Genomic DNA, 15,654 nt, shown 5'->3' on the forward strand with positions numbered 1-15,654 from the left:
TCTCATGCTTCTGTCGGCTGTGGCCGGGGAGAAGGCAGCGATGTTTACCTGGCAGGTATGGTTTGGTTTTTCCTCTGGGCGCCATGTCCCTGTCGGCCTCTGTAAACTGTACCAAGTGTTCACCCCTTTTTTTTTTACATTTTCTTTTTTCTTTTTTTTTTATTTTTTTAAGGTGGTTGGTGCTCTCTGGCCTTTCAGAGAGTCGTGTGACGAGACACATGACATATGACCCTGTGAGCAGGGTGGCAGCCGGTAAAAGGTCTGAGCTGTTACAAACGTCCAGTAGAAGCTGGATGTAAAGCTGCTTTTATTTCTTTTTTCTTTCCTTTTTTATTATGTTTTTCCATCATTACGGCTTTATTTGGAAGCAGCTCAAATAACTACTAGCACCACGTAACACAAAATATGTGTATTGGCTTATTTTGGTGTAGCTGTTCTTTGCCAGCAGGTTGTAACTGTCAGGTGGCTTCCGGATACTCAGACTCTTGAGCTGAACTGCAAGCATCAAGCTGCCTTGTGGTTTTCTTCATTTTCGTTTTTCAGTTTACAGAAAAACGGCAAAAAGGCTCTAGATGGTTCTCTGATTTTAGGAGAGGAATGAAAGCATTTGGCAGATTGCTTATTTTGCCTGAGTATTGAATGTTCATAGTTGTCAATGCTGTTGGCTTTCAGTTGGTTGCTGCCCTGCCTGAGGAAATTCGTCCTGGGCCTGATTTCCATGGAATTCCATGGGAGCCTGTTATTGTCACTGCCTTAGTGGGAATTGCCACACTTGCCATAATTTTTTGGAGAACCTGCCTTTCAGTGAGTATATACTGCTAGCGTTTCACTTACTGAGCTATTTTTAATGTGGTTAAACTGTTGCAGCATTACCAGGGTCAAAGCAATATGCTGTATTTCATGTTTTTACTTTTTGCATTTAGAGTGTTAATATGAATTGAATGCTAGGCTTAATAGCTAAACTAAGTTGCAATTTTATTTGGACTGTGAAACATTTCCTTTAAGCTATTAATTGAACATTTCTTGAGAGAGAGTTTCAAAAGCAGGATAGGGGAGTGTGATGTAAATAAAGGACGAGGAAAGGGTCAGCATATCTTGGAAATGAGAAGCCTTCCATGTGCGTGAGCCTGTTGCTGACTATCTCCAAAACACAGTTAATCCTTCCCACTTCATATTGTCCAGCTGCTTTTAGGTGCCGCATTTAGAAACTTAAACACCTGATCTGGAGATCAAAAAAATTACTTGACATTTAGCCTCTTTCCTACATGGATAAATTTTTCTGCAAGAAGAATACTGTCACCAGCTCTCAAGTGTACCAGTGTGTGTCTCCTTGGGAATTGATAAATGCAAATTAGATAGAAGAGTTTATTTTACAGCTGTCCAGTTCAGTGATGATATGCTCTGGAAGCTTGTGGAGTATTTTATCTTTGTTTGGCAAAAATAAATTGAAAATAAATTTGACCTGTAACAATACTGGTAGATCTTTCCTTGCTTAGTTTTGATATTGAACACACTTATCATAGAATCATAGAGTGGAAGGGACCTTAGAGATCATTTTAATCCAGCCTCCCTGTCAGCACTTGGTCAGTTTCAAGTGAAAACTAATGTTAATGTAACAGCATAAAAAGAAAGCTTCTGAAATTCTCCTTTAACAGTGTTAGTTTGGAAATGAGCAATGGTCATGAAAACATGCATTGCTTTAGAAGGATCAGCACTGGGATGCAAATGTTTTTTGTCTTTCCAAGTTCATGACAGCCGTTTGATGTGAAATGGCTTCATTTTCTTTGTTGCAAATCAGATGTGGGCAGTTACTGCAATCCTTCTAGTGACCAAGTAAACGGGCGTTTACAAAGGCTCTAGGACAGGGCATTAGCCTGGAAGCTTTTATTAGAAAACAGCTTAAGCTTGTTTGTAGTGTTATTCAACACTCTTGTTGGCAGCAATAGATATGTTTTCCACATGCTTCTTTAATCTGCGTATAAGTGGTGCCTTTTCACTGCAAGGAAAATTAATAAATTTTTTAACTTAACCACTTTTTTCACTAATTTTTTTTTTTCCTTTTTCTGTAGGTAAAGAGTAGAATGTATCAAGGTGAGTTTCTCTGTACCTTTCAGTGTACTTGATGCTTAGGCTTGTAAAAATTTTAAAGATTGTATCAGAGGACCAAGTATTCACTACCTTTCAGGGAGGATGCTAAGTCTAAGGTTGTGCTGTAGGCTAGGCCAGTAAATGATACTTCCTTGAATCTGAGAATTTAAATTTTAGTTTTGATAATGGTTTGATTAGGAGAAACAAAGCAGCTCACACCTGCTGGTTAAAGGACAAGGATAAGCTTCACTTTGTTCAACGTAGATGTGATCCATTGGTTTACTGGAAAGATGGTAATGGAGAATAGTTGATTTTGATTTTTGGATCTACTTTTGCTTGTTGCTTCTCACAAAGAGCAGTAGCTAATTCCTCTTGCCTTTTTGGATTGAGTGGAGCCTGAAACTGACTGCTGTGCAGTTGCAAAGAAACCTTCTAAATGTGGACCTAAATATACAGATATTCCGGTGGCTAGCACGTCGCTTTTTCCAAGACCATTTCTTTAGCTTCAGATATATGAAATGAAAATGTGCTGAATGGAATAGAAATATATTTCTAAAGAAGGGCGATTGCTGAAATTCATAACTTAATACAAAATAAAAATACCAAAGAATTTTCTTCACAGGAAGTTTTCACCTCTTTCTTCCTCCCAAATAGTCATTCCTATTTTCATTGTAGTTATAGTGCAGCTGCTGTCTGTACAATTAATGTGGAGTTGATGAGCTGAAAAAACATCATCTTAGATCTGTAAGGTGATTTCTGTACTGTAAAACAATCATTGAAGGGGGAAATGTATTGTTATTGGTGGTGTAGGAATTACTTAGCAGCTCATCCTTTAAAAAACGAGAAGCATAGGTCTATTCTTCCCACCTCCACTCAATATTCTTCAGTATGATAACGTATAGAAGTTACTAAGGCTAAGAGCAAATAGATATTCTTCAAGTATGATAAAGATCATCTTTTATTCAAGTCTTCATGTAAAATAGAGGAATATTAACAGTGACAAAAATACTTTGAAAGATAGATTAATTTTGGAGTCCCAAAGATAAAATTGATTATTCACTCTTTGTGACAGTAGTAAAATTGGGAGAACAAGCTAATGCAAGGATTCCTGACCCCCTTAAACTGCTGAGAACTGTCTTATACCCTGGCAGTCCCTTGTTGGCTTTCCTCTCCCCAGGGGAGGGAGGGCTGGGGACCCTCTGGCCCAGAAGCCCTCATGCAGGAGGAGAAGGAGCAGTTGCGGTTGCACCCAGTGGGATGCAGCTGGAACAACCAGTGCTTCCTGTTTGTGCTGCAGGATTTGATGTGAGGCAAGTGGAGCTTGGGGTGTTGAAATGCAGGGGTGGTTTGACTTTGAAGGAGAACAACAGCTGGATGTGTTTTAATTTGCAATAAAATAATTTAAGTATGGTAATGTTTTTTGTTGAATCCTAAGGGTTTATTGGCAGCTTGTTTAAGTTGAGGAACAAATGCATACCTGAAAAACTGTTGCTCAGTCACAGCCCTTTTAAGATGTGTTAGAGAGCAGTGCAGTTCCTCAAGCCTTACCGATGCAGTCTGCTAGCTGACAGCCTCTTTTCTGTTGCCAGTAGGTCTGTCAGGGTTTTCATCTCGTTATCTTCACTGACCAAACATTCAGTTTCAATACAGCAGAAAGGTGGTTGTTAGGGAAGATGTTGCATCTCCCTAAGTGTTGGAACGGCAGTGTTGAGATGGTCCTCACTGCTGAGTCTTCCCTTGAACACACCTCGTCTGTCTGTAGCAAGCATCTTAACTCCACTCTGCTGTACTTTCTGTGTAGTGGATGCAAGATGTCAATGTGCAATGCTTTACAGTTTTTTTTTCAATCCTAACTTTAAATGAAAGCTGGAGGTGCTTAGAGTCCTGCAGAAAAGGCTGCCTGCCAGGGAATTGGCACTGTCCTGATTTATGCCATAGTCCTTACTTGAAAATGTTCCCTGTAGTGTTAGTAGTGATATGCAGTACAATTACTGCAAGCTTTCTTTTTTTTCCTAGTGACTGAAAAGCAACTTGCTGAAAAGATTAAGAACCTTCTGCAAGAAAGAGCAGAGATCTTAGAAAAGATGACAGAATATGATCAAAAGGTACTGTTGTAGGTTCTTATCCTCTCTTTCCTAATTTGCTTTTATTAGTTTGATGATACAGTCAATGCAACAGCTAATACATTTTTGTTTTATGTTCTTACTGAATATTATGTTGGCGATTTCCTCAGTTCTGTTTTGGTTGTTTCTGTACTTAGATAAAGGAAGCAAAGGAATCTGTGAAGGTGGTGCAGGAACAAAAAGACATTCTCTCTGATGAAACTGCAGGGCTTAAGGTAAGCCTTACTTTCAGCTTGTACTGAAAGCAAAAACATCAGTAAAATAACTTGCTTTGTTTGGTCTTTTACTCTGTCTCTTTTTTTTTTCCTTTTATTTTTTTTAGGACACTGTCAAAGGACGTGAAGAAGCAAATCGTCTGCTAGCTGACAAAGTAAAAAGTCTGCATGCAATGATTGAAACAGAGAGAAAAAAGAAAGAGAAGAAACAGAATAAGGTAAGAGCAATCACACTCACGTCTTATATTATTCTTAACATAATATGTCCTAAAAGCTAGTCATGAGCTGGTGGGTAAAGTGGTAGAGTTAGAGCAAACAAGATAAACCACCTCAAAAAGAGAACTGGAGTTCCAGGTTCTTCAAGGAGGAGGATTTCTTGATTGTATTATTATATTATTGTAATATTTATTATTTTTAAGATCTTGATGGACTTGTGTGATTATGTGCTCTCACACACAAACGAGTATGTTCAAGTCATGGGCTAGCCTAACAGTTCCTAGCTGGAGCCAGGAAGTTCCTTAACAATATGAGCTGAAGGCTTCAGATTGATAAGGGATGGTTTCTGATACTTAGACAAATCATCTAGTTCTATAGTGAGTGTGAAGATCTCTCAGCTGCCCCTCGTTCTTGTTGTCTAGAGGTATTTATGTTGGTTTTTTTTGTTTTTTTTTTCCCCCTACATTTTAAGGCCTCATTTTTGTGGTAATCTCCAAACAAGGTCTTTGGTCTTGTTTTGATCAAAGGTTGTTGCTAATTACAGCAGCATGTGTTACTTTCATTCTAGACTGTGCAGGTGTACAGGGAACTTACCCACCAACAAACAGGCAGAGTCACAGAGGGACGTTAATTCTTATGTGCTGTATGTTTCTGTTTCTTACCTTGTTGCTAAGGCAGTGCTCTGTTGCTGCTAGTCTAATGACTGCTTTAAATGGAAATTCAGTGGTGTTTTGACTTTCCTTTTACGCTTCCAGTTTACACAGGTAAAATTAATTACTCAGGCTATGGTGTGCACCAGACTAATACAAATACATAACCTTTTCTTATGTAGATTTCTGAAACCCGGAAGTCCATGAAGAAACTTCAAGAGGCTGTCATTGTGCATTCTGTAGAGCTTTCAGAGGTAAAGCATCATCTGCGCCCTCTCAACAGTCAAAAGTTCTTGTACCAGGAAAATTCATATCTAGGATGTAAAAGAAAACGCTAACTTGGCAGATTCTGTGTTGTTTGTGCATATATGTATATATATTTATCTATCTATCTATCTATATTTCTTTTTCACTTTACCATGTATTATATAGCTTTTTTCCCATTACAGTTTAACTTTGTCTTTTTGTTCCTTTTTAAAATTTTTTTCATATATAGATGCAGATAGCCCTTAATGAAGTTAAGTTAAGTGAAGAAAAGGTGAAATCTGAACTTCATCACGTGCAGGAAGAGAATGCTAGGCTGAAAAAGAGCAAAGAGCAAGTAAGTTATGCCCAGGCAGGTGATTTTTGAATGAAATATTAGGGCTTTATATTCTTGGTTTTCTTGAGTATTAACTTCAGTGTGTCTCTGTTTTCTTAACGTGTCAGAATTCCACATTTCATATTATCATGATAAAAATTAAAACCCTGTGTGCCTGCCTGCTCAGGCTTTTTGTGCAAGTGAGCCACATGTCCTCAGTATGAACGCTTTCCCAGTTCCAGTGATTCAGATTTTGTCAGCAGCTTCACAGAAAGTCTGCTGATGTGGTAGTTGCTGCGTGATCGGGAGATTGCTACTTGGGATAAGAACTGAAGGAAGTCATGGTAAAGAGTTGCCAAAAAAGCAATTCTGAAGCTAAATCAGGAGGACCCTTAGCCCTGAAATGTCATGACAGTTCTTTTTACGAATAATTATAAATAACTGGTTTTTTTCTCTGTATATGAAGTAGATGGAATTTTAAGGAGTGTGGTTTGATTACCTCTGGACCGCAATTAATTCCTCCTATTTTGAAATGTGTGAGCAGTTTGGTTCTGACATTGGGATATTGGCTGAGAAAATGTCAAATTTGTAAAATTGCCTAATAATGGAAACTGCAGAAAGATTCCCAGCATCCAGTTCTACCAATGGCCTAGTGAGGAGTGTGATAACTGGGAAGTTTACCTTTTATCTGTGATCTGTGGTGATCAGTTATCACCAGAGCTCGCAGTAAAATAGATTTTAATTACGTGTACTCTGTACTAAAAATAAAACAAGTAATCATCTTGCCTTGGTGTGCATACAGCTGCTAAAAGAAGCTGAAGGTTGGAGTGAGAGGCATACTGAGCTCAGTGAGCAGATCAAACTGTATCAGAAATCGCAGAAAGACCTAGAAGAAGCACTTGCCTACAAGGAAAGTGAAATCAAAGTAGGTTGTTTGTATCAAGCTTGCTTTAAAACTTGCATGTCATAAAATTACTTGGAAATACTTCACAAAATGCAGAGCAATTCTTTTTCAGTGAACCTTTGATTTCATCACTAGGTCTTAACTAACTGCATTATGCAGCTGAAGCAGCTCGACATGGATTCTGAGGCCAAGAAGGATGGCGAAGGGTGTGAATGGAGCGCGGGAGGTGATCGGGCCAATGGAGAGGTGCCAGGTACAGTAATCCTGCCTGCTGGCTGGTACACCCGCTGGCTAAAACACATGTGGTGGCGTGTTCATGTTGTGTCATATGGGGAACAAGGGGAATCTGTGCCTCTAACTGCCGGTGGCTGAAGAGACGAAATTTCTCCTAGTGGGAGAAACTGTTAGGAAGGCCAGGAATTGCTTTCAGGTTGTCTTTTAGGTGTATTGTAAGTCTAATGGCAGAGTTTTAAAGATTGCATATAAAGTTTAGTAATTATGAACATTCTGAAAGCTGAAAATCTCAGCTTTCTTCTTATGCTATGTTTATTTTTAATATGAATTTTTAATAAGTTTTGTGCTTTTGTCTGGATAGATAATTAATTTAGGTAATTACACCTTTTAAATCTGAAAGACTGAAATAGATGTTTTCAAAACTACTCAGGCAGTTTGTCCTTCCTGATGTTGCAGATGTATTTGCTATATCTCTTGTATTTGAACTCCTGAGTTTTGGTGTTTTGTTTAAGTATGTGGGCTGGAAATACATACTTTTTGATTTTGACCAGTAACGTGACCAGTAACAACTGGTTTTGACCAATAACAATCAGCAACTTGACCAGTAACAGACCCTGCATTCATTAACATGTGGCAGCAGGAAGAAGGTGAAGAAATCTTCCCAATGCCTTTTGGAATAATAGTTCTCTTCTGCAGGTTATGGAATTGCTATTGTGCCTTGTTCCTCACCTTTATGTCTTCTTTTTGTTGTTATTTTGTTTTGTTTTTTGACCATGTAAGGAGACCTATCCCAAATTAAAGTAGAGGGAGTATTATTTCACAGTTGTAGAGACCAGGGAGTTGAGGATAAAAACCAGGGAAAACAGTGTATTTTTCTCTTCTAGATAATAAGAGTGAGAAGATGAAGACTCAGATTAAGCAAATGATGGATGTCTCAAGGGTATGATGCACAAGATATCTAATAAACACAGTCACATTACTGCTATGCCTAAGATAATAAACTTTCTGCTCCTCTTCTCAGGTAAAAACTATGCTTTCTGCTCCTCTTCCCAGGTAAAAACTATGTTATCCATAGCTGAAGAAGACAGAAATCTTCTGCAATCCAAACTGAGTGATGAAGTAAAAGCAAGACATGAGCTAGAAGGTAGGCTTAGGAAAAGAATTGTTGAGGATAAAATGCTGTTTGTCATTTAAAAAGAAACAGAGTGTTTTGAGTGGCGTAACAGTTCTCATTGCAACTTCCTTCAACTTCCTTACCTACGTTTGCTTTAACAACAGAGCAGATAAAAAAATTGGAACACGACTCCTGTTCGCTCCAGTCGGCCAAGGCTCGACTAGAAAATGAATGCAAATCACTGCAGCAGAAAGTGGAGATTCTTGGTGAACTCTACCGGGAGAAGGAGATGGCGCTCCAGAAGTAAGCTTTCTGTTACTCTTCCACAACACAGTATATCTTAGGCACTATCCAAATTTTTTTTTTCAAGTTATATTTGAAGTGAAAGGTGGTGACTGCTGTTCTGGTATGGTTGAAGGTAGTACCCCTTTTTGCTTTTTCTGCCATTCCAGAGAATCTAAAAAGAATGTCACTTTGCACACACAATATTGCCACCTACTATGTAGGTGGTTGCTCTGTTCCAGAAATGACAAGGAGAATACAGTGGTCGTTAAGATTTGTTTCAGTTACTTGACCCTCAGTTCAGTGAATCTAATTCTCACAATGTAGAAACTTGTATGTTACCCTTGTGAGCTTTCTGCATTCTCCAAGGGCTGAATTAAGGCTGAGTTGGTGGTGGCAGCTGAGATGAATGAATTGCTAGCAGTGAAGAACTATTGCATATCTGTGTTCAGTCCTTTATTTTAGTTATTTTGCAGGGAAAATTTGAGAGAATTCAGGGACATTTTCAGCTAAATTCTATAGGAGAGCTGAAATTGCAGTGGGGAAGCAACTGAAAGTTCTGAGGTTTGAATATGAAGGTTGGAGCACAGGGCTGGAACAAGATAGGGAATTGAGGCTGTGCAGGACCTCAGTAGGGAAACTGCCTGACCTTATGACTTCAGGATCGAGGTGTAATAAACATATTAGGGAGCATCCATCTTTCAGGGAAAACTTGACTTCTCTGAAGGATTTCTATTTGCTCCAAAAACTTTTAGGAACTTACACTGCATGTTACTGCTTCTTGGCTAGAGTGAAGGACTTCCTACAGGTTTTTTTCCTGGAAAACCGTTTCCACATATAGCCAAGGAAATGGATGATGTTGATGCGGCTATGGACAATAGTTAACTTACTAGTGTTTTAATGGTTCCAGTTTTGCTGGATAGCTCTTGTAAGTTAGGCATACATTATGGACCTCTTAAATAGTTCCAGAAGAATGTCCAAAATAAAAACAGTAGTAAACTGTGAGGTTATCAAAAGACTGGAAACTGGTTGTGTAGTAAATTGGTATGGAGAGTACTTGGAAAAAAGCTTCTTTCCACATGGTTGATGGCTATTGGAGTGTGTTTGTCACCTGGGCTCTAAATTCCGCTTTTCTCACTACATGTTGGTTTCTTCATTTCCCTTGGTTAGATGTCCGTTCTGCATATTTCTTTGTACTTTTGTAAATCTGGATTGCCATCTGTAGAATTGGTGAGCAAACTACAGTATCTGAAGAGGTGAACTCTGCGCTTAAATAGATTCTGACCAGTCCTTAGATGCTGACAGGACTTTGCCGTCAACTCCCTGTCCTTAATTTTCAGATTTTATATCCAAAGGGTTTGTCTGTTAGTTTCAAAAGACAGTATTTATGTCTTTTTTTTTTTTAAATGTCTTTATTGTCTCTCTATTCTCTCTCTGTATTCTCATGCATTATTGTAGATTCTGGTATCACTGTTGTTAGCAAGGGAATAGCTTGATTTTGAGTCATAATAGATGTATGATGGTGGAAATTATTTTTTTGTCCTATGCAGAAAGCTAACCCAGGAAGAGTATGAGCGTCAGGAGAAGGAGCAGAAATTGTCTGCTGCAGATGAAAAAGCTGTGCTTGCCATCGAAGAAGTGAAAGTTTACAAGTAACTTCAGTTTCTAAAGACTTGTTTTCCTTTATTTTGGCTGTCGAAGGAAATTCATTTAAGCCTCTCTTCTTCCCCTCTTTTTCCTTCTCCACAGGCAAAGGATCCAAGATATGGAAGAAGAATTGCAAAAAACAGAGAGATCTTATAAAAAACAGGTAAACTTCTTCCTTGCTGGCTATTGTGTCCCTTTTACCACATCATTCCAATGCTCTGTAGTGAGTTATTGGAAATACTAGTAGTTGGACAAAATAAAATAAAATGCTTCATTTCTTCTCAGATTGCTGCTCATGAGAAAAAGGCACATGACAATTGGGTGAGCATGTTCTTCCTTTTCTGATGCAAACAATTTGTGTTTGACTTCAGGCTGCTACAGTTAATGCAATTGGCAAAATTTTCCCTAACAGCTTATTGCCCGCTCTGCTGAGAGAGCTCTAGCTGAAGAAAAAAGAGAAGTAGCCAATCTGAGACAGAAGTAAGTACAGCGTGGACTGTTTTTGTTGCTCTTTGAACATGCAGCGTGTTGCTTGGGAGAGGAGGAGCTCAAACAATGCAAGGTGCTCTGTTAGCCTGCTTGCTCGGAATGTGCAGTGCATATTGGGGTTGCTAATTTTTAAACTACTGTTCAACTGTTTGATGGTTAAAATAAGATTTCTTGGTGAAAGCTGTAACATTATACAGCAGAGTTTGCTTTATTACATTACAACAAATATGTCACGTGTATTATTTGAATAACAAAAAAACCTTTATTTTTTAAAATTAGATTAATAGAAGTAAACCAAAAAATTGTTATGCATCAAAGACCATTAATTGTAAAGCCGACTCCAGGCAGACCTGATCGCCAAGTCCCACCGCGACGAGGTAAATGCTGCTGTTTCTCCCAAAATTTTGGTCTTTGAATCAGTATATCCTACAAAAATAAGGCTATGATAAATTGTAGAAAAGTAAATCAAGTGTGTTTTCCTCTTTGGAAAGAGCCCTTAAGCAGAGATGGCTCTTTTGGTCCATCACCTGTGGGTGGAGGAAATCCATCCCCCACACAGATGATAGAAGTTCCTCCTTGGCCCCTTTCTGCACCTCGAAGGGAAGGCTCAAGAGGTGAATTTGGTAAGCAGTGAAACTTCTTTTCTGTGATAACTATAGAATCATAGAATGGCATAGGCTGGACAAACCCAAGAAGGCTGAGAGTGATTTTTTGGTTCTAGGGATAGTGTTAAGTATTCACCTCAGTATAAGAGAGATATCGAGGTGTTGGAGCGAGTGCAGAGGAGGGCAACAAAGCTGATGAAGGGCCTGGAGAACAGACCTTATGAGGAGCGATTGAGGGAGCTGGGTCTGTTCAGTTTGATGAAGAGGAGGCCGAGGGGGGATCTCATCACGCTCTACAATTACTTGAAAGGACATTGTAGAGAGGTTGGTGCTGGTCTCTTCTCACAGGTAATCAGGGACAGAACCAGGGGGAATGGTTGCAAGTTGCAACAGGGCAGGTTTAGGCTGGACATTAGGAAGAAACTCTTCATGGAAAGAGAGGTCAGCCCCTGGAACAGACTGACTAGGGAGGTGGTTGAGTCGCCATCCCTGGATGTGTTTAAGTGTCGCGTAGATGCGGTGTTGAGTGATATGACTTAGGGGTGACCTTGTAGTGTAGGGTTAATGGTTGGACTCGATGGTCCCAAGGGTCTTTTCCAACCTGAATTGTTCTATGATTCTATTGATACCTGCTTTATTAATACACAGATAAGTGGTGGGGGTTGTTTGGGGTTTTTTTGTTTGTTTTTTTTAAATAAATAGCTCAGGCACGTGTTGAGGATCTCTGGGGTTGTTGTTTCCCTTAAGGTACAGTGGTAGATGGGCCCCCAGTTCCACGAGGGCCACCTGAGTTACCTGGAAGGATGTCTGTTTCTGGTAAGTTCTGTGGCCTGCAATCGGCTGCAACTTTTTCAGTTATTCTCTCACTTAAGAAATGTAATTTAAAAACCATGATCCTTACCTCATGTGTGGCAACATATGCAGTTGTGGCTCTCTTTACAGATCTCAGGCCTGCTGTCGCATCCTCGATCAGTAGTAGGCCAAGAACCTCCTCCCCTTCCACAGCCGTGGATGGAGTGGTAAGCTGAAAAAGCCCCCAGCCTTCTGGAAACATTCCTAATACATGATTCACTGTACTTCCTGCTGCTTCTTTAACTGTATCATGTTCTGTCTTGTCTATATCCTGTCACTATCCTTATTTGCTGTCAAAAAAAAAAAAAGCAATCTTCTCCCAAAGAGTCTGAAGCCCCATGTGTAACTAGTGATTCACCTTCATCTATTGAACCAGCTACAGTGAGTATTCAGAGGCTGATTATGGTGTTACTTTGCTTTGATGGAGAGGAATAACAGGCTTGGTGTTCTGAACTGCTAAATAACAAAAAGCTCTGCAAAACTAACCAAGGGCTTATACCTCTGTCTCAAAAGGTTTCTCTAATGATGAACACTTGCTGTCTGTGTTTTTATGGAGTTCAGGAAATGAGATCTTTCTTGTTAAGGACTGCAGGCAAACACTTTGGAGTGACTACAGCAATAATCTTAAGCTGACTTACCTGTGGTATTTAAGCACAGTTCCATATGTAATTAAAGGTGCCAGGCCCTTTACCAAGGGGGTGTCTGCCAAGGACACTTCAAAAGGGATTGAACTTTTCCTTAGTACATCTTTAGCTGAAGAAAATTTGTCATCTCAGAAGGTACACTTAACACTCCTAGGTAGTGCAAGCAGTCTTCTGGGTTAAGGGACAATGCTGGTGCATTGCATAACTTTCCTGATTTTTTTACTTGGTTAATGAGTTTTAGGGTGTGTTTCTCTGTTGTTCTCCTTTTTTTTTGTTGTTTTTTTTTCTCTTCTGTTTTTTTTTTCTTTTCTTCCCTGCCCCCCCTCTTTCACATCTTGGCCTTTGGGCATGTGGGTTGTGGTGTTCAGCAGTATCAATACTTATGTCCTACAGCGAGTAAGATGCTGAAGTATGACCTAATCTTGCACAGGCTAATACTAGTCCCAAAGGCCCACCTTCTTTCCCTGGGACACCTACCATGACCTCCCCAGTGATGGGACCTCCACCACCTGTTCGCTACGGACCGCTGCCAGCTCCTCTCCGTGGGCACTTTGGGCCTCGACCTCTTCCAGTGCCCTCAGGTACAGTCACATTGCCGTGTGCCAAAACTTAAGTTTTCTCACTGTGCTTCTTGGAAGGCTGCTGCAGAACTGAGATCTGCCATGCATTAGCCAACAGCTTCTCCACACGTCGTGGGGTCTGGCTGTCTTGCACAATAAGCTTGGTCAGATGGGAGTTTTTCAAGACTGCTAAGGTATTGAGGAGGTAGTTTTCCTTGTTTGGTATAAACTGGAAACCAGCAGCCAAAAGTCACTAGAATGTAATTCGTGGCCTGTCAGATCTGCATGTGACAGTGCCCCACCCCAGAGCTGCTCCAAAAAGTGAAGAAATGTGGAATGAGTCAGGAGCTTCACCACTGTGGGTAAACCAAGATTTCGCTTAACTCCATGTTTTCCCTCTAGTTCATGGTGCTCCCTTGCCACTTCCAGATGCAAGAGATTTCTTACCTGGCCCACCCTTAGGAATGAGAGATCTGCCTCCTGGCCCACTACCGCCTCCTCCAGATCCAAGAGGCTATGGACGTGCGCACCCTCCGATTCGACCTCTACGTCCTCCTGGCCCAAGAGATTATCCTCCAGGCCCACGGCTACCCCCGCCTGGTTCAAGAGACTATACACCTTCTCCTAGCAGAGACTTGCCTCCAGCAGGACCTAGGGACTACCCTGCGGGCCCTGCCCCGCTGCCACCACCAGGCTCAAAGGACTACACACAGCCCCCAGTGCAGAAATCCTAACTGCAGCTTTGGTCAGCCGCTCAATGGAATGAGCGGTCAGGATTTTAGGAAATGGCTCTCCTTTTGAAGCCACTTGTCTCATTTCAGTATATTGCAGCTTTTGCGGGATTAAATTTTATCCAATTGCTACAGAAGTCTTATGTGCATTTATGATCACCTTAAACTCATCCATCCTCTTGGGCTGCAAGAACTTCTCATGATGGACTTGAACCTACTCTAAACGTGCAATAGAAAGGAAGTACCTGTGTGGCTAGTTTTAATTAAATGTAGCCTCTGTAACCAGTTGGTGAATGAACTAATTTCGTGAAAAATGTAAATCAAATCATTTCCTGTGGAAATAATTTTTAAGTAAAATGCTGTTCTACCTGCCTTCTCCATCACATCATTAAGCTGCAGTTATTGTAGGCCAGGGGTTTACTTGAGGACTGTGAGGTGTTTAGGGTTTGGTTTTTTTTTAAAAAAAAAAATATTATCTGATCAGAGATCAGAAGCACAAATGACTCTGTATTCAAAGGGAAGCTATAACAAAAAGCAAAATTCCTTTTGCTAAACCCTGAAGGCTTTTTTTCAGTGTCAGTTTTTGTTCAGAAAGGACCTTGGTTATTAATGTAACCAGAGAATGCTACAGCCATGGCCAAATTCAAGAACTGAATCAAGGCTGAATAACTACCCCTGCTGCAAGATTAATGACTTAAGCTGAACTAGCCTGGTGCAGTATGGACTTGATTCACTTAATGTGAAGGACAGCGGGGGATACAGCCTTCCTCAGCTGCAGGGCAGTACAGAGCTGGAAACCTTTATTAAGTGGTATAGTTAGTTTGGAAATACAGGTGAACGCTCCAGGATTCTAGAAACTAAGAAATTTCATAATCACTTTCAAGAGTAGCTTGCAGCATTAGGCAAGGTTGGAAAGCTGGGTTTTCATCTTACTTAGTATTTAAGTCCAATTCAGCTTCATTAGCAGCAAGGCTGTATTTTTACAGCTTTTTTCACTTTTTTACTTTTAAAAAATAAGTCATTTTCCACAAAGCACAGTGGCTTTATACAAACCATATTAGCCTGCATTGCTTCAAATCAGTTTGTATACACAGAACAGGGGATAGCTTTAAAAAAAAACCCCAAAAACACAACGAACCTACACTCGTAGATGTTCCAGGAAGTCTCTGAAGGTGTTAGTAAAAGGATGAGTGTATAATATTTGGCATCCTGGGCCACTTAAGGCACAAAGGTTTTTCAAAAGTGTTCTGTACAAAAGTAAGCCTTAGGGAAGAAAAATAAGGGAAAACAACTAAGAATAATAAAAGACCCTACTGAAAGGCCATTACAGCTTTACTGCCAGAGTACAAGCAGCCATTAAAATTGCCATCTAGGTGTTACATTCTTACAGAACAAGTATTAAGCTTTTCAGATGTAAGATGAAAGACAAGATAGAACATCAATAAAGCATAAAACAATACAGGAGCTTGGGGTGTGGGGAGTAGTAGTCCTTTCAGTGAAAGACAGTTTACAGAAAAAAATGCAAAGGGTAGTAAAAGCAACTTTAAAAACGGTATTTCACACTCTACAGACATTAATTCACAATTAGTTAAATACAAAGCTCTACTTGTGTATTTAACAAAAATACTTTGAAGTTGACATTTCATATAACTGGAGTTAATACAGACATAACAAGCTGGGAAAGAGACAAGGTAAGGATCAGAAATAACAGGTTTCAACC

General features: G+C 39.9%; 1 protein-coding gene across 1 annotated transcript; it reads left to right on the forward strand.

The window, feature by feature from the left end:
- The first annotated feature begins 83 nt into the window (after positions 1-83).
- Positions 84-13,937, forward strand: MIA3 (melanoma inhibitory activity family, member 3). The gene is made up of 23 exons (XM_009867299.1): positions 84-101; positions 673-804; positions 2,070-2,091; positions 4,105-4,193; positions 4,349-4,426; positions 4,534-4,644; positions 5,475-5,546; positions 5,789-5,893; positions 6,675-6,797; positions 6,912-7,029; positions 7,895-7,950; positions 8,064-8,154; positions 8,289-8,427; positions 9,957-10,058; positions 10,156-10,216; positions 10,339-10,374; positions 10,466-10,533; positions 10,822-10,919; positions 11,034-11,165; positions 11,895-11,963; positions 12,090-12,166; positions 13,074-13,224; positions 13,606-13,937. The coding sequence occupies exons 1-23, from the start codon at positions 84-86 to the stop codon at positions 13,935-13,937; spliced, it is 2,280 nt and encodes a 759-aa protein (XP_009865601.1).
- The last annotated feature ends 1,717 nt before the right edge of the window (positions 13,938-15,654 follow it).

This window comes from Apaloderma vittatum, unplaced genomic scaffold (genome assembly GCF_000703405.1).
Source record: "Apaloderma vittatum isolate BGI_N311 unplaced genomic scaffold, ASM70340v1 scaffold35933, whole genome shotgun sequence".
In the NCBI taxonomy this organism is placed as follows: Eukaryota; Metazoa; Chordata; class Aves; order Trogoniformes; family Trogonidae; genus Apaloderma; species Apaloderma vittatum.

What these genes read in the sequence shown, in the direction of transcription:
- MIA3 (XM_009867299.1), top strand. An exon ending in ATTCTGTAGAGCTTTCAGAG is followed by an intron (nt 5,547 to 5,788) that starts GTAAAGCATCAT and finishes TTTCATATATAG; the next exon opens with ATGCAGATAGCCCTTAATGA. An exon ending in ACAAGGAAAGTGAAATCAAA is followed by an intron (nt 6,798 to 6,911) that starts GTAGGTTGTTTG and finishes TTTCATCACTAG; the next exon opens with GTCTTAACTAACTGCATTAT.